The sequence below is a fragment of the Cyprinus carpio genome, chromosome A3 (assembly GCF_018340385.1).
Source record: "Cyprinus carpio isolate SPL01 chromosome A3, ASM1834038v1, whole genome shotgun sequence".
Taxonomy (NCBI): Eukaryota; Metazoa; Chordata; class Actinopteri; order Cypriniformes; family Cyprinidae; genus Cyprinus; species Cyprinus carpio.
Window position 1 is genome coordinate 22,307,862 of NC_056574.1, and position 22,552 is coordinate 22,330,413.

A 22,552-nucleotide genomic window follows, 5' to 3' on the forward strand; every position below is an offset into this window, starting at 1 on the left:
GTGTTGACTCTCACTGGGGTGATGTAATTGGATTGTGAAACAAAATAATAGTCAGCTAAAGACTGTATAATCAACTGTATAATGTGTCAGTGTTAGGTTATGTTGCCAAGGCAAATATTTGTTAATATAAACAAAAAGTTCAGCAATTATTTGGTTCTTTCCCTTTAGGTTAAAGCAGGCCTTAGAAATGCTAAGCATTTCTCATTTCCATGCAGCAGGAGCCCCAGCAGTGCTCATGCCTGAATGTATTATTAAAGCTTGATGGGTCATATTTCATTTAACTATAAATATACAGAAGGAGTCACATCTAAAATAACTTTAAATTTCAAGTGGTGCTGTGATGGCCTGTCATTTGCAAACCCAGGCACCTGCAGCCACACAAACACGTTAGATTTCAACCTGTTTCAAAGGTGGGGGAAGAAAACACTGAACATCAATTATTTTTTAAAAAATATTTTAATGCACCATTAATAAAGGGTCCAACGCATTAATACAAGAGAAATATTGCAAATAATATTAAAACTTTAAATCAAATTAAAACAAAAAAACAAAAACAAATAAGATAACTGAATGATAGGTATGTACAATTATTTTCTTGCAATGGGAAGTAGGAAAAAGATGAACATATTTACAGACTAGAACCAGTGTGTTTCTACGAGAAACAAACACCTCTACAATATTTACATGTAATTCTTTATCTTTTTTGTCCTTTTTCGTTTTGTTTTTATGGTTACACTTCTGTGGATCAGTTTTTACTGAAAGACTGCGGTAAATCTACATTTTTTACAGGTCTTCCTCTGAAAGGAACAGATGCTGGCAAGGCCCTCTGACATTGTGAGGAAAACGGAAATGCCAATATATGGCAGAGCGGAGCAGTGAGAGAGAGAGAGAGATTACCATTTATAGGAAAGGACAGAACAGAAGGAACAGAGTGAATCTCCACACAAACACATCTCTCAGAGGAATTTTTGGGACATCCATTTTTTTGGTTAAGTATGCACACCAAGTTTTGGATCTTTCGACAATTGAGCTAGGAGGAAATATCTATTTTATGATCATATTCTCTTTAGCAGAGTAGTTACTAGCCCCGCAATAGAGTGCTTTGTCTCAAAACACATGTCCCATTCCTCCACAGTTCTTCAGTGGTCTACAATAATATCAACGGCAAAGGAAACCCCAATCAATATTTCCATTATTTTGCTAAAATATCAATGCACATATATTTCAGCACACCAAACAGATGACTCATCCGTCCTGTCCTTGTATTGCTAAAAACTTTGAACGAAAGGGGTATCAGTTCATGTAAGGGGTGTATTAAAATGATGGCAGGTACATGATAACCTCTAGAATAACTGTTTTTACAGTGTACTGGCATTGTAACATCTAATTTGTGGGAAAAAAAAATATAGTAGTAAATGTACAATGTAACAACTTACAATACTAGACCATTTTTAAAGTTACAGAATACCAGCACTTCATGCTGGAAAAGGAGGCGTTTTTAATTGAGGTTGGTTTTGAGAGAAACGTGTGCGTCAAAACAGCTTCATATAAAAAAAAAAAAAAAAAAAAAAACAGGCAGAGGTGATACTACGCAGATAATCAGAAGAAGGTACAGCGATAGATCTGACCTAAATGAACGGACAGGCATCAGAACAGACAATAAATAATAAACTAAAATTATTACTCTCTCTCTCACAACAGTGGTGAAAAGTCTTAAGTCCATTAAGCAGGTCTTTAAAAGTTGCCCTTGGAAAAAAGACCCAGCATTTTAAGGGTGTTTGCCACTGTCAGACGTTGTGCATAAGTGAGTGGAATATGTGTGTGCGCAGTTGCTGAACAACTTCAAAGCATAGACCTTGGCAAAACAACACCATCCAACACAGCTGCAACAGGAGGAAGGAAATTAGATAAGAGTCAGGGCAGGAGAAAGAAAAAACACTTTACAGGTGGAACTGGAGGTGTTGCGGCAGTGCTGAGATTCCAATCACCCTGGGCCAAACATCTTAATAAACATCCCGACACATCTGTGCCTGTATAGAAGCTTTTCAAAGAGTCTGATGTTCTCCCATCATACACTACCTACATTGTTGTGCGCCGAGAAGAGTAGCTTGATTGGCAAGACATGTATCAGGGGAAGGTCTAGGACACTTTTAGTTGAGGGTTCCTCTGCAGTTCTCCGTGCCACACAGACATGGGATTTTGTTCTCTTCAATGGGGAACTTGTAATCATATGTGATCTCCTCATTCACACCGATGGGCTGCTTGGAGTATATGACTATCTTCTTCTGGGATTCAATGGTGATCACTTTGGCGTAGCAGTTGGGCTGTGAGAGAGGAGTACATGAAATCATCAAGAAGATGCAGAACAAATATGGGTTTCCTGAATTACATTATCTCCCATAGGAGAGTTGGGAAATTTTAATGTTGCATTTCTGTTCAGCATAGCTCTAAGGCAGGGGTCACCAACTGGCGGACTCCGGTCCGAATCCAGACCGCAAGATGCGTCTAACCGGACCGCGAAACCTTTTGACATAATGAAATAAATAAATGCCAAACACTATTTTCTAATAAAATTACATTTCTTTCAAGAGCATCAAGTTCGGCGCAGTAGAGCTGTTTGGGTCTTACGGTGCCATAGGCAGCTACTACATTTAACTGTTGCTACCTTCAGATGTGCAGTGAAGAGAGCAGAGCGCAGACATGAAAATTTCAGTGAGTGAAAACAATGGCATTTTCAAAAATAAGGACAGTTGACAGGTCCTTAAAAAGTCTTAAATTTAGTTGCATCAAATTTAAGGCTGTAAAAAGTCTTAAATAGTACAAGAAAGTCTTAATTATGTTTTCAGGAGGACTTAAATTGTGATACGGCTTAATGTGACATTTAAACTTAAAAAGGCTATGATTTCATTGAATAAATATAAGCGCTGCATGTTTCAAAATCAGCTGCTGCTGTGCTGCTTTGTGTTCTGTGGTTCCCGGGGAAACAGCTGTATTTCTATCATTCCAAAAGCGCCTCCTGCTGGCAGAGAATGTAATTTCAATCAGCCAGTGTTTTCACCCAGCAAACTCGCAAAATTGTAAATGTGAACTGGTGGATCGACAAGAAGATAATGCATTATAAAAATCTAAACAATTTAGACAGTAACATACTTAAAACAATAAAATATATACAATTTACTCCATTTTCTTAAAAAAAATGCTTAAAAGGCTGAAATGTGTAGTTTATCATTTTATAAAACTTTGTTTATGTGAAAACCTGTATCTGAACTGTGTTTATTGATATACCCTGGTATGGCAAAACCTAACAATTCATGTTTTTAGGCATATAATTGTCAAGACCTCGGTTGGTGAAGAGGGTTCATTGCTTTTTCATGTTTTTAGGCTCATAACATTCAAAACAGAAGATACATTAAAAGATGGATATACAACAATAAAAGCCTTAAATTCGCATTTAAAAATTCCATTCACAGCTGGAGAGAGAACAAAACATGCCTTTTCTTCGCTTTTACAAACCATATAAAGACCAAATGTAACTTTATGCAAGTCTTATCAGCAACAAATGAGCAAATCCAGCAGTTGCAGGGAAGCACATTAAATAGAGGACACAAATCTGCAGATCTGGAAGACCATCTGTGAACATTCACATTTATAACAGGACTTGACAATAAGGACTATCTGATGGCCCGGGGTCACTGTGAAAAACATTCGGGACAGCTAGGGGAATTGTCACTGGCCCAGATAAAACTTATGTTTGTAAAATGGGACAGCTTTTGAAATATTTGAAAGTAAACTCTTAACATCAGTCAGTCAAGCATTATAATATGATATCATAATAATCAAGCATTATTTAATGATAGAACTTCAGTCATTTGAATTAAAACTTGGTAACCATGTATGAATGCATAGTTGTCATTTTAACTGAACTTAGGATTGTTGGTCATTTAGTGTTTCTGTAGTAAAAAAACAAACAAACAAAAAAAAAAACACCAGCTATCAATAATACTGATGAGATGATAAAAATAATAATACTTTGAATTCTACTTCTGAAGCTCTCATTCTGAGTGTTGGGGGCGAGTGAAAATACTGTTAAACTTATACTTAGCCTTCAACTCACACACTGGTGAGTAAAATCTAAGAATTTATAAGTCAGTGGCTAATGCTAGACATCATTTAGTTGCCCAGAGCGAAGATTTAGTCACATATGTGAGCGATTTACTCACAGTGTAGAGGGTTGAATACATAAGTTGTTGTTTTTTCCCCAAGGCAAATGAAAAATTGAACAAAAAAATCCTTGGCATCAAGCCCTGCATAACCTAGATCACCTTCAGTTTAATGCAAAACTGATGGTGGGTTTATATAAATGTGGCAGCTATTGACATTCCGAGTGGCAGCAGTATGTTTATCAGACATCATGTGGTATTTGAGATACATGGAAATGTATGTGTCACTAGGAGGGTACTTACCGTGCAGCAGTGGTTAATAAACCGAGCCAAGTTGCCACATTTGGTGGCATCAATGATAGTGTCATGATCGACACGGAATAGGTAGCTGCTCCCGATGCCTTCTTGGGCATATCGCTTCTCCCGATTATCAGCAACCATCTACAAATGGTACAACAATCACACAATTACCACCAACAAATCAACAAGTATGTTTTCCTCAATACTCACTTCCTAGTATAGATTATTTAATAGAAGTAACTTATACTTCAGCTTGAAGGCTTACCTGTCTGATACTCTGTCCCACATATTCAATGACCATCTCATCTGCAGCAATAGGTTCCATGGCAAACAGGCCCCATTCATGGATACGGCTGCGGCCAAACCTCAGTTTCTTCTTACGGAACTGCAAGCAGATGAATTACAAGCATGAAGACATGTAAACACCAACAGGATTGACTATGTTTAAAAGCACATATGAACATTAACCCCAAATTTGGCCATATTCCGAATAAATAATCACAATTATGCTAATATTTTGCTCATTAACATTCTTAAGACAGATGCATGCATTTAAATTTGGATTATGCACACACCTTTTCATCATCTTTTATACTGCTGTTCACAAGTTTTGTGTCAGCAAGATTTCTGAATGTTTTTTTTAAAAAGCAGCCTTTGCTCACCAAGGCTGTATTCATTCGATAAAATGCAAAAATACAGTTAAAAAGGGTAGTATTGAAATATTGTAATTTAAAATAATGATTTTCTACTTTAATATATTTTGAAATGTATTCCTGTGAGGACAAATTTTCAGCAGTCATTACTTCAGTATACAGTGTCACATGATCTGCTGATTTGATATGCTGCTCAAGAAACATTTCCTATTATCATTGTTGAAAACAGTTGCTGCTTGTTATTTTTGTGGAGACTGATAATTTTTTTCTGCCTTCTTTAATGAATAGAAAGTTTAATACAGAAATATTTTATAACTTCATGAATATCTTGACTCACTTTTGAGCCACTGAATGCTTCCTTGATTAAATATAATACATAACATAATATATATATTTTCTTAAAAAAAAAAATCTTACTGACTGGAACAACATGAGGGTGGTTAAATGACGACAGACGAAACATTGATTAACACAAGACGTCCCTGGGCTGAAGCATTCCTATTAGTCTAAACGTTGTTGTATAAACATTGTTCTTTTTTCCAAGACAGTTTAAACAACTCCTCCTAGTAACTTCCACAAACACAGATTATAATTGAGACTGGTTAATGGCCTGTTAAGGACATACATCCAGTTAACTGATTAAGATCTGGCTATTAAGAGAAAAAAACATTAAAGGGAAGCCTTTTTGTATAGTACCTCCACACCTGCTGCATAATAAACCAACGAGACAATTGTCTGCCCTTTATATGGCGTGTATTCATTCATTCTTTCCTCAAAGAACATGCAATTAGGGAGATCCAAAGATAAGAACTGCTTTTATAGGAACACCTTTTAACTTTGAACACATGAACTCAATCTCAAAGATCTTGTCAACCATAGCAACAGCCAGAACCACTGATAAGGCTCGGCCAGTCAGGGTCACTGACACAGGAGTCAGTAGACTACAGAGCTGACTGGGGGGGTATGAATTACACTACAAAGAGACCTGTCCGGTCAATGTGTCCACAGATGCCAACCACTACACGGGCATTGCACTTACATATGGATTACTAGAACTGAAAACAAGCTGAAGGGAGTTTGTGGAATTGAAGGAGTGGTGAGGTCAATGTAATCAAAGGGTTGATAGTATGCTCAAGGTCATGGTTGTGTCAATGAACTAAAGAACTTTACCTTCAGCTGGTTCAGTTTCAACAGGTCTGAGTCCATCACTGCTGCAGTGCCAATAGCACTGAGGAGACGCCGCTGCTCAGAGCGCCTTTCAGAGAGCAGACGATTCGAGCCCTATGATGGACAGACAGAGAGAGAGAGCTGCTCAGATGGATACAAACTACTAACCCAAACTTTCTCTCATATTCATGCTGAACAAAGTAATTTAATGAGTCAAAAATATTTTCAGTAACAACTATAGTATGTACATTTAAATCTGACATCTTCACAATAAAAAAAAACAGACAAGACTTCAATTACAAGTTCAACACACATTTGAGTTAAAACAAAGTGAACCTACTGCAGTATCATAGTCTCCAGCTTCCTGCACAGTCACTGGCTGGTCTAGCTCAAGGTAGACGTCTTTCTCCTTGCGGCTGATGGCATAGTAGCCTTCACTACGAGCACAGCCCGTCACATGCTCTCTTAGCTGCCTATCTGCGGTCTTCTTCTTCCGCCGGGGGTCGGGGATGTTGGTGAGTGGAGGCAAGAGGTTAAGGGAGCAAACCTTGGGAAAAATGCACTTAGAAAGCAGCATCAATGTGTAAAGTAGCCTTTCGCTCTCTTTACTTGTACGCTTTTACACTTCTTGTTTACTCTTTAAATTTGGTATTGTGGTACTGATAATACTGTGGGCTCCTGTATCACTAATAAAAGCACATATTTGCTGGTATAAACCATGCATTAGGTAGCTGTAAGGATATTGGTATGAGGGACCCAGTGTGTGTCGTTGAGCCAGTCGGTGGCGTGATCATCCTGCAACAGTTTCTCGTAGGTGCTCTTCAGGAGCCTCATATCTTCCTGGTCCAGGCCAGAGTTCCAGATGTCATACAGGATGGTCATCTGTTCAAACTCGCTACGGTTCTTGTAAGAGGGCTGTGGTACGGGAGCTGGGGTGGGAACGTGTTTGGGCCGTCGCTGAGTCGAGGGGGTCAAGCCAGCTTCCTGCAGGAAAAGTCGTTCGCTCTTTCTAACCTCTTCCTTTTCAAACTCCAGCGATCTCTCCAGACCGAAGTCAGAGTCTCCTGAGTCAGAGCTGGAGCTGGAAAGCTCACCAGACTCCAACTGTTCCACATCCACATCTTCTTCATATTCCTGGCAATATAGTATGTTAGGAAAATGTTAGCAAACAGACAAAAGGCACTAAAATGCAGAACAAATGGGGGGATATTCCGCCACTATGACAAACTTTACAGTATTACCCAACAATGCAGAACTGTTGGAATCAGTTCAAGTTCTGTGGGTTTGTAGGACAAACTGTTATATCGTTATATAGCCTGAAACATTCCAGCGTGGTAAAAATGTTACAACAGTGCTACACTGACAATGCAAAGTGGCACTCAACTAGGATATAGACCATTGAGAAAATATATATACAAACCATCTAAGATGTTGCAAAGATCCTCTTACAATGACCAATGAAACTGTAGCTTTTCAAGCTTCAAGTTATTTAAACTGAAAATCACAATCAAGCAACCCTTTAAAAAACATTAATTACACTAAAAGCCACTAACAAAACACATTTATCTGGTTCAAAAAGAATGCGAATATCTGTTTGAGTAAAAGTGGTAAACTGAACTGCTGCAGATGTTTCAAAAGCATCAGATCATGGGAGTTTCAGAAAAAAACAAAACTATTCAAATGACGATCACAATCGGTAAGAAAAATCAATATATTACCCACCCCTATTGGACTATATGTTTGTCTTGGTTCTACTGGCAATAAATGTAATACAATGACAAATCAACAATGTCACTTTTTTCATGTTACATCCCTACATGTTGAGAAGTAGTAGCTTGTTAGTGGAAAATTTCTGACACGTCTAGTACAAAATCCTCATTTGACAATTAATCTAATTGATGCTTAAGGGTGAATTCTCTCACAACAACTTTGTTAATGAGAACCAGACAGAAGCACAAACCTCTAACTTTCTTTTCTTCTGTTTCTTGATCTGTTTCTCCTTCTGCTTCTTAGAGATTTGCAGTTCCTCATTTTCTTTGTCCTTCCTACTTCTCTTCTTGCTCTTCCCTTTACCCCTCTCTTCCATCTCCATCTCTTTGCTAATCAATCCTCTCCTCTTGTGTGGTGGGCCAAGTGTCTTGGTCTGCGTCTCAGCCGTGTCCCTGGCCTCGCACAGCAGGCCCATCCCAGAGAGGTCCCCGTATAGCTCTGGAGCCTCCCCTCTTGCAGCTAGAGCATCCCCGATGACCTCTTCAGGGGCTTCCTGAACACCGTGCTGGTTGAGGTCGGCAGGGAGCAGGACTGTGGAGTCCTGTTTCGTCCTCTTTTGTGGAGACGTGAGGTTCAGAGGAGCAGGAGTTTTAGAATAGTTGTGCTCCTGCAGGACGAACAGACCCTCTGGTTGGCGTGGGTGCGGGGCGAAGAAGTCTCCCTCTTCTTCCTCAAGCTTGTGCTCCTCTGCCTCATCGGAGGTCTCAGTTTCTTCAGAGTCAATATCAGCCTCCGGGTCCATTTTCAGTGCCACATCAGCCAGCACCGAGAGGTCAGGCTTGGGGGCAGAGGCCAGCTGCAGCAGGCTGGACACTCCCAGCTGCTCCCTGAGTTTCAGCCGCTGCTCCAGCCCCTCTTCATCCTCCTCTTCCTCCAGAGCGGGATGCAGATGAGGGGCGGAAGCCGACTGGCTGAGTGTCCGAGTGCGACCACGTGCACGACCCTTCTGCGTGGTTGAAATATGGACGGGGTCCTCGTAGGCCACTTTGACCAAGGAGGCATGGTCCAGCGGCAGGTTCTGGACAGTGAGGCAGACAGGTGCTGGGGGTGTTCTGGGAGAGTCTTTGCCACGTTTGGAGGAGTTTTTGGCAGTGGGAGTTTGTGGGGATGGAGGGAGACCTGGACTCTTTTTGGACTCATCAGGCCGCAGGGAGCGCACTGGTGGAGGGACGGTAAGAACGGCAGAAGGGGAAGCAGGGGAGGTAAGGGCATTACTGTCGTTGGGACGAGAAGCAAAAGGAAGGAGCATGGGGACGGGCTTGGAGGAGGCGGCTGGAGCAGTTGCTGTGGGCGTGCATCCGGGAGAAGCAGAAGTAGGAACATCTGAGGCTTGTGAGACAGGAGAGGGAGATGGAGAGGGAGAAGATGAAGACTGAATGGAGGGCTTGACCTCGCTCTCTTCCATCGAGAAAGAAACAGTTTTGCGCCGTTTCTTGAGTGGGGGAAGGAGGAGAATGGGCGAAGGAGGACGGGCATATGGAGAAGATTGAGGCACAGCTGTAACTGTTTTCTCCTCTCTGGAAGTGAAAAAGAATCAAGTGAACAAAACTTCACACTTTTTTAAAACAAAAATAAGGAATTTTGAACTCATAAATTTGCTCATTAACAGGATAGTCCACTCAATTCTGTTATCACTTACTCACCCTAATGTCGTTCCAAACCTGTTTGACCTACTTTCTTCTGAGGAACACAAAAGAAGATTTTTTGGCTTCCACTGACTTCCATCTTATGGACAAAAAATACAGTGGAAGCCAATGGGAAACGAAACTGTTTGGTTATCATTATTCTTCAAAATATCTTTTGTGTTCAGCAGAATAAAGAAAGTCAAACAGGTTTGGAATGACATGAGGGTATGGCGGTGAGTAAGGCCCAATACTTACAGTCATGTTACTCAAAGAAATGTTTGCGAAAAAAATTTTTTCTCAAATATGTCCATTTTGATAGAGAGATTAAAGTTGCGTGTGAATTAAAATTGGACCTAAGTGATGACAATTTTCATTTTTGGTTGGACTATTACTTTTTTTAACTGACCTTGTTTGACCTCTGCTGAAGTCACTGATGATAGGTCAATGCTTGCTTTGTCCCTGTAAGAAACAGACATAATGCATGTCAACATATCTGTGATATCTGTGAAGAGACAACTTTCTTCACACTATCAGTTCTCGCAGAGAGACATACCTTCCATCCTTTTCTGCATCTATAGCCGCCACGCTGTCCATCGTAGACTCATCCATTGTGTCCAATGACTCACTCTCAGCGGCCTGTTCACCATCTTCTTCATCTTCCTCATCGGAGGAAGAGGACGATGCTGAGGATGATGGTGATGAGCTCTCAGAAGAGGAGGAGGAAATGCTTTCGTCATCACTGTCTGCACTAAGGGCTTCATCTAAAAAAATGAGAAATAGAGAAAATAATTAGATAGCAAAACTCATAGATCTAAAAAATATGATTGGATAGACAATAAAAGCTTAAAATAAAGTGCACATAGCAACAAGGACTCAAATTAATAACCACAGTACAAAAGACAAACAAGACGGCTTTATACCTTCTGACTCATCCACTTTGTCACTGTCTTCATCCTCCTCCTAAACATAAAACAATGAGGAATCACCATTCACAATAACATGTTTGAACTCATCTGTTAGGAGTTATGAGAATTGCTCCACAGAATTTAAAGAGAAAAAAAGAAATGCTGCCATCTAGCTATTATTCAATGAAATAACAAGTATTACATACTCTGCAAAAAATTCATCTTGACAGAATTTTTGCCTTGATAGGCATCACATATTGTATTGTGACAAGAGAAAAAAAATTATTCACATTAAATATTGATGACATTATACCATGTTTTGTAAATATTTAAATGAACATTGATCTGTCATTCATGAACAGTGAAATATTTAAATTTGTAGATGTTAACAATTCCAGAGTTTCCTGAGATGTTACACACGTTATGTAATTCTGTGTAAAATTTATTAGAAGAAAAAATAGAATCTAATCTTTTTTTTTTTTTTAATTCAGAACAGATAAATTGTTCAATTTATGAGGTTGTTCAGTTAAGTTGGTCATAATTTTAAACAGTGCTGTCTGATGACAACAGTGTTGTCATTAACTAAAGGTTAAAATTAAAAATTGTTTTTGTTAACTGAAATAAAGTGGAAAATAAAATATAAATATTAGATTCACAAAAAATGTAAATTCTACAAATTTTAAATAAGTGTAAGTTCTAATACTAATAAAATTTAAAATATAAATTTCGCGGAGGGCAAATGAGGCTTGAGTTATAAAGGAGTAATAGAATGCTCCAAACCAGCCTGTGCCCACTACTACACAGACACAAACAAAAGAAACCAACCTTCTCAGAGGAGGAACCATCTGATGTTTCTTCTCCCTCGCTGTCCAGATCGTATGGTTTGCGCGCCTTGGCTCTGCTCCTTCTCCTGGCTGCTCCTCTGTCTGCCACACGCCTCTCCTCTGTTCTTCCTGCAGCAGTGTCAGCAGATTTCCCCTGATACGAGTCTGAGAGAGAGAGAAAAAGAATAGTTAGCAGAGGAAGTTGCATAGGGAGGTTATAGAAGTAATTATGTAAACGTCAAAAACAGAACATTTGCGAGAATTACGGTAATGTCATTAATCTGGTTCTAAAACAGCATTAAAGTCATACCCTCATCTTCCTCATCAGGTGGAGTGGAAGGCCTGGCTCTCTTCAGATCATCACCCTCCACAAGTTCCTGAGGCTCCTTCCTCTTCACCTGAACAACACACTCCTCATTAGTAACATCATTTTCATATGAGATTATTTCAAATTATGATAATGAAGTGTACCAGTCTTAATGCAATTAAATGAAAATATTTCAATTTCTGTTATAATTTCTTCAAGCTAAACAAATCTTTTGTTTTGATGGTTTGTTGTGAATATAATTCAGTATTAGTGTGTATTTGATGGTTATTTTTCTCAAATGAAACTGAAATTTCTCTGAAATGACTCTCAGATCAGCTCTGGAAATTAAGTTTATGTGTCCATGTCCTCACATAGTGAGACACAGATGCTAAAAACTCTGTTAGCATCATATGTGTGTTTGCGTTTGTTTATCAGATAAAACTGTGACATTCATATTTCTGCTCTGGGACAGGATGTAAGATCAATCCATATAGAGTAAAAATGTCCACAGCTTATCAACATAAATTTTAATCACAATTGCAATATGATATTGTTTACCACCCAGCCCTAAATGAAGGATAAAGATCAATTTGCTTTAAGACAATATGAAAGTTTCCTTATGATGGCCTCTTGGGGGTGAAATGTGACAATTACTTGCGAATGTTGGAAACTGTTTTCAGATGTTTAATAGGTGGGAAATAACATAAATTACCTTAAAAGAAGGCAAACGCAAGGCCCCCCGCAGGGAGAAACCCTCCATGCCTCCACTCTTGGCCCAGTCTACCAGAGACATGAGTGGCTCCCGAGGTCGGTTGCTCGTCTTCTCATCCTTCTTGTCCTCCTCGCGCACCACTGCAACTCCCCGCATGGCTGTCTGGAATGGCTGAGCAAACGAGAGCAAGAGGTGGTACAGTTCATGAACACTGAAGGTGATTCACAAAAAACACAGAAAACTATGACGTTACCTTAGCTTTCTGTTCCTTGCGGTCCCACCACTCGTCGAAGGTGCCAAAGGCGATATTCTCCACCATCTTGCGGTTCAGGTCCCTCTGCATGATGTTCTTCATCTCCTCGATCAAAGCTGCCAGTACCTGCTGCACTACTGACTCGTAGGGGTTGTGGCCCACTACGGCCATCTGGTCACCTGCCGCTCCGTACAGCTCTCCATCTACGCCAGGCACTGTGTCGAACCCAGGTGGAGGATAGTGGGAAGGAAACTGCTGAGGCAGAAGGTGAGGAGGCCAGGGGCTGTGGGGAGGTGGGATGGCGTGATGGTGTGGAAGCTGTGCAGCATGAGGGTCGGGGTAGGCGTATGGTAAGTGAGGGGGGATGTAGCGGTGGTCTTGGTCATAGTGGGTGGCAACATTCCCGTCTTGGTCCATGTATGGGTGGTGTGGGTGGTGCGGAGGTGCATGCGGAGGGGGTATTGAATGGAGGTGAAATGACGGAGGATATTCAGAGGCGGGCGGGACTTCTCCAGGGGGTGTCGTAGAGCTGTTGGAGGAGGCCAATCGCATCTGGTGGAGGCGACTGAGCATGTGTGTCTGCATCTGGAATGACATGGGTGCTCCTCCGCAGTACTGGCTCATGAGCTCCATGGAGCTGGCGTAGTCGTACATGTGATGCGGCAGCGGAGGAGGGTACTCTGGGTGCAGCTCCATGTGAGGAAGCGGAGGTGGTATGCCAGGGAGTGGCGGAGGCTGCAGGGAGAAGCCAGGAAGAGGTGGAGGAGGGAGGTGGGGAGGGTATGATGGGATCGGCGGAGGTGGCATGGTGGCACTGAAGTGCTGGCTGGTGTCCGGGGCAGGACTCGCCGAGGGATCTGGGGTTTGGGAGGGGAGGGCAGATTGCGAGGAGGTGGCCGGTGAAGAGGACGAAGAGGCAGCGGGATGGGGGGTTGCTGTGGTGATGGCATTGTCATCTTCATCGGATATTTCCATATCTTCCCCAGAGGAGTGAGGAGAAGGCTGGAGAGAAGAGAGTGTGAAGATTACAGGTTAAACCCACTGAGTTTGTAGTGGGTCCCCAGGACTGGAATTGAGAACCACTGGGCTACAGAAAGGAACATGACAAAGTCTACCAGAGCATGAAAAAGAGCAAAAGCATTTTTCACTTCTGTTAACTTACTGGATCATTTACGTCATGACAGAATTACCAACATTTATAAAAATAAAATGTGACTTCAACTGTGATAATTCACCAAAAACAAAAAATTCCAGAATCATTTACTCACCCTCATGCATTCCAAAACCATAAGAACAGTGTTTGCCTTTGGAACACAATTGAAGATATTTTTTAAATATTAACCATACTCAAGCAAGTGGATAGGATTCCATTAAAAGTATCATCATTTGTTTTATTTTGATGGTTTAATGATCATGAAGATAATTCGGTTTCAGTGTGTATTTGATTGTAGTATCTCTCAAATGAAACTGAACTCATTTTCTGAATTGACTCTCAGAACAGTTCTGGAAATGAAGTTCATGTGTCCATGTCCTCACATATTGAGCTACTAGCTACGTTTAAATGGACACTTTTTGCTTCCATCAGAATGAAGTCATTCTGATTGACAAATCTGAACGTAGTGTTTACATGAATTCTAAATAAAGTGATTGGGTTGATATGTTTATATGTCAAAATGTTATTACGTTTATACGTCACAAGCTTCTGATCAGATTTAATCTTTTGACATGCGTACACTGCATGAATGTTGCATACCTTTTTAAAAAGCACACTTGATATTTATCTACTTCGGGTCCTAATTAGGTGACGACCAGCACATGAAATGTTGTGCTGTGCTGCTTACTTTTACTGCTTTATAAATTGCCCCTTCCTGCACCCAAAACCAGGCGTCTGTTGATGAGTTTTAAACAAGGACTGGTGGATGTCGACCTGCTCCACTTCACATACGCTGAGTGAAGCAGAATTTTAGAATAACACTTTATTCACCAGGAAGAACAGCTCGTTCCACGCGTCATACGTCATTACGCTATTTTTACGTCACTGCACTTGCGCAGTACATTCCAGTTTCAGTTTTCAATCCGATCAAGTGTTTTAATGTACTTGGATTACAAAAGGAATAAACCACTCCTTACAATTCGATCAAATTTTAATCGGATCTGGCCAATTCAATCCGACTGACGTGGTTACATCTGACTTTTTTTATTCTGATTGTGCTTCTAGTCCTATTAAAGGATTATTAAGGTCCATGTAAATGCAGCTACAGATGTTAAAAACGCATTATGTGTGTGTTTGTGAATCAGACAAACTGCAACATTCATATTTCTGCTGCGGGACAGACTGTTAGATCAATTCATATAGAGTAAAAATGTCAAGAGCTTATTGTTATCAACATAAATTTTAATCGCAATTGCAATATTTGCTTTACGACCAATTTGAAAGTTCCATGTGATGGCCTGAATGTGGTGAAATGTGACAATTTTATGTGAAAAGTATCTTAAATTAAAGTCTTCTGGTTTTGGAACCACACTAAAGTGAGTGAATTATATACAATGATATATTAAATGATATACACCATATTTTGGGCGAATTAACCCTTTTAAGGAAGTCATGAAGCTATATATGCACATAATACTGTTTTATATCAACAGTGAACATTTATATTAACAATAATAGATAAAAAGTCTGTTTTGATAGGGTCGTGAACAGCAGAAAAACAATGCTAATGCAAATAAATAAAACTAACCATTTAATAATAGTGCATAGTTATAATAACGAAATAAATAGGCATATCAGCTTTAAAAAAGGAGGAGAAGGAATGCTTCCCTTATCTTTTGTTGCCCAGCACTGCCGCAGAAATTAATCATGAATCTTAGGGTGGGAACATCTCAGAGCATTTTGTAATTTAGCCCTTATATATCTACTATAATTTTGAAAAGAATAAGTGAGCTTCTTATGTTTTGTGGATGTGTGAGACTTCTGATTAATTAGCCGCTATTTGCTGGTTGAGTCTTGAATTGATGTTTGTGGGTTTGTTACTCTTTCTAAGCCTCAAGTGAGAATACTATCTCAACAGTCATTTATGAGCACTCTTCATCTATAACAAACATTTAAGCTCAGTTTTTTAAAACTTCTGGTGTACACTACAGTCTCCAGGTTAACGATGTCCCAGACACCAACATTTTAACAATTAATAAACAAGAAATCCTTCGAAATGGAGATAAAGGTTAGAATTTTTTTTTTTTTTGATAGTACCACAGAAAAACATAATTAAATATATGCACTGTTTGTTGAGTTCTTTTGGGACCCGGAAAAGGTGGCCCATGACACCAGAAATAAGCAGATTTGCACATTCGAATTACAAATGATAGCACCTACCCTTGTTTTACATGTAACATGTAACCAGTAGGACTCACCTGTGCCTCTCCATTGTAGGTGGGTGGTGTGTGTGGAGCCCTGTGTGAGTCAGAGGTTATGTGCTCCTCCTGCGGTGCCAGCATTTGGCCCTGTAGAGTCTCTGGCACTAAACTGTGCATAGTGGGAGTGGAAGAGGCCACCTCTGGAGGCGTTTTCCTGCCTTCACCCACTCCACCACCTTGCCTTTTGCCCCTGCTGCGGCGTGCATCTTTCTCTCCTCTCCTCCTCTGCTGGCCTCCCTCCGTCTCTCCTTGTCTCTTGTGACTAGGCCTTTCTCCGTTCTCCTCTCTAAGTTTGCTTCCCCCATTGTCTGCATTCTCACCTGTTTTTCCCCTCTCTCTGTCCTCCTCCTTCTCATCGTCCTCATCATCTGAGGCAAGGAAGGAAAACTTGGCTTTTTGTTCCTTCAGCAACATCTCAATACGCGAGTCCAAGCTGCTACTGTGATGCATGAATGGCAGGCTCTCATTGGTAGAGTCAGGCTCCGGGGAGGAGTCACGCTGTGGAGGAGGCGGAGAGAGTGATGCTGTCGAAGAGGGGAGGTGGTGAGGCAGGGAGGTGGAGGATGGGGAGGTGGAGGATGACGGGATTGAGGCGTGAGGTGGCGAGGAGGTTGGAGGTGTCCGGGGTGGATGGGGTGGGGTGCTGGGATAGCGTTTGGGTTTGGTCCACTGTTCTTCTCGGATGGGACTGTCCTGACCAAAATCAAGAGAGCTGAGCGTTTCAGCCACAGCGGCTGCAATGACGGAGGCCGGCGGGAGGGGAGGAGGTGGTGGCGGTGGTGCCAGGGGCGTGTGGTGAGAATGAGCACGGTAGTCATTGTCCATGCTTCCTCCCATCCCAAAACTACTCTCGCCTGCACTCTGCTGTGGACGGAAAGCTGGCGAGGGCTCTAGCCGGGAGGAAGAAGGTGTGTCATAGGGGGACAGGTCTTTAGACGACGAGTATCCTCCATAAGAGGTGGCAGAGGGAGGGGAGAGGCTGCTGGAGTTTGAGTGGCTTCCGTAACGTGGATCAGAGCTGTTATATTCTCCTTCTCTGTCTCGCTCCCATTCCCGATCTCTGCTGCTCCTCCGCCGACTCGATCCACCTCCACTGCTGCTGTGGTGGTTGTGGGAGTGATGGTGGTTCCGATGCCTTCCGTGATCTCCCGAGCGGGAGCCTGTGCTGTCGCGCCGGTAGCCCCTGCCATCCCTATCCTCCCGCCGATCAGCATGATGCAAGTGATGTGAATGGTAGGATTTGGAGGTGGACGAGGAGTTTGTATCCTGTTGGAAGGGGTAAGAAGAACGTCGGGAGCTTATCCCGCCTCCATAGCGCCCTCCTGAGTCTCTCTCCCGATCCCTATCCCTGTGTCCCCTTTCTCTATCTCGGTCTCTCTCTCTGTCGGACAGCGGAGGTGGCTCAAACTGAGGCCCTGGAGGTGGCATGGGTGGATGCAGAGGCATGGGCATCCCTGAACCTCCAACACCGGGATACAGATAGGGAGGTTCGTTCGGTCTAAAGGGTGCTGATGGAGGATATCCCGGCCGACCCCTGTGGAACACAGAGGGTTCTTGCGGAGGTGGAACATGTGAGTCATCATGAAAGCGAGGGGGCTTGAATCCTGATGATGAGGAGACTGCTGAAGAGGAGCAGGAGGAAGATGGAAGCATATCCTGCTGGGAATAACTTTGAGTGCTGCTATAGCTGCCATGCCTGAAATAAAAGGATATTTTCTCAAATCGTTAAAGATACATAATAGAGCAACTTCTTATCAAGGTTTTATGTAAATCTGGAAACCAACCTGCCCACAGAGTATCCCGAGTCCTGGGAGAAAGGGGTTCCAGAGCGAGGGGTGTAAGGGGTGCCGCCACCCTGTGAAGAAGCAGAGGAACCAGGCGTATAGGCTCCTCCCAGTGAGGATGGAGGGGTTTCTAGGCGCTGGTCTCCAAATCCAGTGTCCACAGAACATGGGGTGGTGCTTCCAGAGTTTAGAGGTGCAGCAGGAGCTGACATCTGGTCTGTGGAGAGCCTCCGTCGGATATCAGACGACTGATAAAAGAAGAAAAGAAATATAATTAATCATTTAGAGAGGGTAAAAATAAAAATTAGTGATACACATTATCAGTTTTTTTTTTAAATTATTGGTATTGGTTAATAGTGTATTGTATAGTTTTCACATTAATCAATCTTTGCCATTATTTAACAATCACTTACAGTCTATCAGTGTAAAATTGAATAAATCTTTAAATACACTAATAACTCAATCTAAAAAAAAATATTTTTCATTCTGTATTTGTTTGTAGTGTTTTATTTTTCATTTGCATTACCATACAAAAGATTTTTTAATTCAGTAAAATGCACTTTTGAACTTTCTATTCAAAGAATCCTGTAACATGTTAATCACGGTTTCCACAGAAATATTAAGCACACAACCGCATTCAAATGTACCATATGGAAACAAAAAAAACAAATTGGGAAACAGTTACTACTTTTACTTTATTTCTGATTAAATAAATGCAGACTTTGTGAGAATGAGATTTCTCTCAAAAGCATTTAAACAATTTTTTACAATCCCCAGATATTTAAATGGAAGTGTATTAAAAAATATAGAATTAATATTAGAAATGTATGAGTTATTGTCCATCTTTATCTGCATCATCCATCCTTTCAATACTGTTGCATTCCAAATAAAAATACAGTAAATAGTGTGCTAAACAGGGCCTACAGTTATATAAAATATAAGGCCCTGAACTGTGCCTGGCTGTATGTATTATTGATTTATTACAAGGGTCTGGCTACATGATCGTTCCCTTGAGGGAAACGCAAGCGATCAAAGCAAGCAATCCAAAACTCCTACAGATAAGTGAGGGAAACAACACTGGTCACTGAACATCATGATGCTGCTACACAGGGGAAAAACAATGTCACAAACATGACATCTGAAAAAAATGGCCAATTCATATTGAGTTAAGAGCCCCAATGCCAGCAGCCACCATCTACAGACACACACAAATCTCAATGCATTGTGCGACACTTAATAGCTCTTTAGTTTTAGACAGTTTGTGTCCACTAGTGGTCACGATAATAACACAGACAGGGGTACAAGACAACTCAATCCAAGGAAGCCAATGCTCTTCAAGGACAACAAGAAACTTTGTCTGGTAACCTCGCACACTTATAGGAAAGCAAAGCATTCTTTCCAGTGTGGCTGAGCTAAGGTTTGCTTGGTACTCACTGTATCTGGCTGAGTCGGGGCAGGGGGCTGAAATTTTTCGGTGAGAGCTTTGCCTCCAGTCGGCACTGTCTGAGGGGTGTATGAGCCACTCACTATCAAGTCATAGTACTTCATCCTCTGTTGGCCTGTAAAACACACACAATATAAATTCAACTACAGAGTGGCGCATTTAATTGCAATACTGGACATTCCGACTTATCCATTATACAGTTTCATTATCATTATGTTTCATATTTGCAAGAAATAAGGAGATGCAAGGATATAAACAAGCATTATTCTAAAATGAATTTTGACATTTCTTTGCAAAATGGAAATGCAAACAATTACAATTTTATTCTGTTTTATCTGGATAAATGTATAATAAATAATTAAAAACTAAAATCATATATTTTAAATGCTATAAATGAATTCAGGCATCACAACATTATAATGTAAAGCAGGGCTCTCCAACCCTGCTCCTGGAGAGCTACCGGCCTGCAGACTTCAGTTCCAACACACCTGTCTGTAATTATCAAGTATCCCTGAACAGCTTGATTAGCTGCTTCAGGTGTGTTTTATTGGGGTTGGAGCTGAAATCTGCAGGACAGTAGCTCTCCAGGAGCAGGGTTGGAGACCCCTGACGTAAAGTATAAAAAATGGATACTCATTTGGAGATTACAGGATTACATTTAATAATGTTATTAAAATATTAGTTGTTTTAAAGGAAAAAAAAATTGAGTTAGATGAAGGCAAAAGACATTTAAAAGGGGGAAAGAAATATCTTATGCTCACCAAGGCTGCATTTATTTGATTAATAATATGGCTAAAACAGTAATACTTTGAAATATTATTACAATTTGAAAATAATTTTCTATTATAATGTATATTAAAATGTACTTTATTTGATTGCAAAGCCGAATTTTCAGCAGCCATTACTCCAGTCTTCAGTGTTACACAAACTATCATTTTAATATTGATATTTTATATATCTTATATTGTAACTTTTTTTTTAGTATCAACAATGTTGAAAACAGTTGTGCTGCATTATATTTTTGTGGAAACTGTGACAGACATTTTTTCAGGATTATTTGATCAATTTAAAGTTCAAAAGAAAAAATTATTTTAAATAAATCTTTTGTAACATTATAAATGCCTTTATTGTGAATTTTGATCACTTTAATTCAATCTTTCTGAATTAAAACAATTTTTTTTCTTAAAAAAAAAAAAAAAAAAAAAAAAAACTTAATTGACCCGGAACTTTTGAACAGTAGTGTATATAGAAAGTACATACCTCAGAATATTAATGATCAAAAACATTAAAAGACAGAAACACACCTTTGATGTCTAGCTGGACATGGACAATGTTTCCCATGACAGAAGTATTGTGCAGGTGTTTGACAGTGTCTTTGGCCCCTCTAGTGCTGGTGAAGAGCACGCGGGCCAAGCCCAAGTGCTTCCGTGTCTTGGGATGAAACAGAATCTCCATTTCCTCAACCTCACCAAACTTGGCGCACATCTCTGCCAGGAAAGGCTCTTTGATGTTATCATTCAACCTCGCAAACGTCACTTCCTTAAGTGGTATAGGACCTACGTAATACTCGTCCAACTATGAAGAGCAAAATGAAAATGAAGAAATGGTTTAGCATGTACAACAGAAAAATAGACGAATACAAAGAGCTCACCAAAAAAGCAGCATAATAAACTGAAATGACAAAAAAAAGAGGGGCATACTTTGAATTTGGGCACTGGCAGTGACAGCTCTGTGTGTCTCGACCAGATTCTGCGGGGTCTTGGATCACGCAAGTCCCCCACAGGCGGGAATCCTGAATCCTAAAAACAAGCAGAACACACAGACTTTACATAAGTATGCACACACAAAAGTGTAAGTATGCTCTGTTTGGCAGTTAGGTGTACATGTACATCCATACCGGTACACTAAAGTGAATCCCATCGTATCTGTAAATTTTCTGAGCGACCCGTCGGATAGCAGGGTCTTGTACTAGCTTATAGCTCTTCCACTGCAGACTGAGAGTTTGCTGAGTGTCCGCCCCACTGTCCGGATCCATGCTATCACTGCAGAGAAAGAGACGAGAGCAAGATGTTGTGCAGGTGCTCACAATCCTCAAAGACTAATGTTGAAGTTGCAGTAAGAAAAGCTTTTCACTTATGGCTCATTCATTTCAGCAATCAACCAATATGACTGTCCATCTTGAAAACCTTACAGTGTAATCATCAAAACAATAACAGCAAACCGCGTGACATATACAGCTCCACTAGAAAAGGTGTCACTTTGTTTATAAAAACACGCATACAAAGAGGTTTCCATTTAGTGGGCTGTTATTTGTTGTCACCTCTTTATTAATGTTGCTGACTAATATTTTATAATCAATCTCATAAGCTGGTTTTGCGTCCCTTACATATGAGTTAGATAAATATGCTATCTTCAACTTAAAATGTCACATTTATCACACACAAAGCGTGGAAAATGAAAGCACAGCTCCCCGCTGTGTTTTACGGAGTAATAAACAAAAAGCACTGCAGATTTTGTGTAATATACACTATCTGACATATCGACTAGCAACAACAACAACAAGCTAACATCATAAACACTGAAGCTGCTAGCCGCTCACAGCGCGAGCTAGCTAAAGTTCAACTTCAAAACGACGTGACAGTAGAATACAGGGGAACGACCATTGACTTCTAATAAACGAATTTAGACCAGTTCCCAATACTAAAAAGAAATATTCATACACGGTGTGCAAAAAGACTCAGGCAGCGGCGCGCGCGTCTTGAGGAGGATTGCCCGCTTCGACAGCCGCTAGCTCGCTACAGCTAGGCCTGTCTCGGACGGGGAACACAGACAATCCTTAGTTAAAATCTAGCTCCGTTTTCAAGTACGGGCCCTAAATCTGGTCTAAAACGGTGTCGCTTTTATTCCGGTGCAATATCGATGCGACAAACGTCTTCAAATTCCGCCAGAAAATTAAATGTACTAAAAAGAATAACATAATACAGTAAGCGGCCATCGCGTAACTAACCTGAGTGCCTCGCCTGCTCGCCATCAGTCACTAGAAATACTAACCGTTGGATTGGCACTCGCACTTTCCACATAAATGTTCCTAGCAGGGAATTACTATGCAATATTTAACAAATAATGTTAAAATAGATTGTGGTTATTAGTTTCATAGAAATTAACATAGTAATATAAATTCGCATTAAACTATTTTCCTGACTTTACTTTTTTAGAACAGCTCAAACTATTTTT

At 40.7% G+C, this 22,552-nt stretch overlaps 1 protein-coding gene across 1 annotated transcript; it reads right to left on the bottom strand.

Moving 5' to 3' along the window:
• Window positions 1-437: 437 nt before the first annotated feature.
• On the bottom strand, window positions 438-22,319 carry setd1a (SET domain containing 1A, histone lysine methyltransferase). Its single transcript, XM_042723821.1, has 21 exons — window positions 22,039-22,319; window positions 21,216-21,360; window positions 21,019-21,117; window positions 20,623-20,893; window positions 19,309-19,433; window positions 17,875-18,122; window positions 16,088-17,786; window positions 12,677-13,678; window positions 12,424-12,594; window positions 11,715-11,802; window positions 11,406-11,569; window positions 10,596-10,635; window positions 10,229-10,436; window positions 10,078-10,134; window positions 8,241-9,567; window positions 7,024-7,414; window positions 6,621-6,799; window positions 6,284-6,394; window positions 4,726-4,845; window positions 4,464-4,601; window positions 438-2,324 (listed from the first exon to the last, which is right to left on the bottom strand). The coding sequence occupies exons 2-21, from the start codon at window positions 21,351-21,353 to the stop codon at window positions 2,151-2,153; spliced, it is 6,750 nt and encodes a 2,249-aa protein (XP_042579755.1). The 5' UTR covers window positions 21,354-21,360; window positions 22,039-22,319; the 3' UTR covers window positions 438-2,150.
• Window positions 22,320-22,552: the final 233 nt, after the last annotated feature.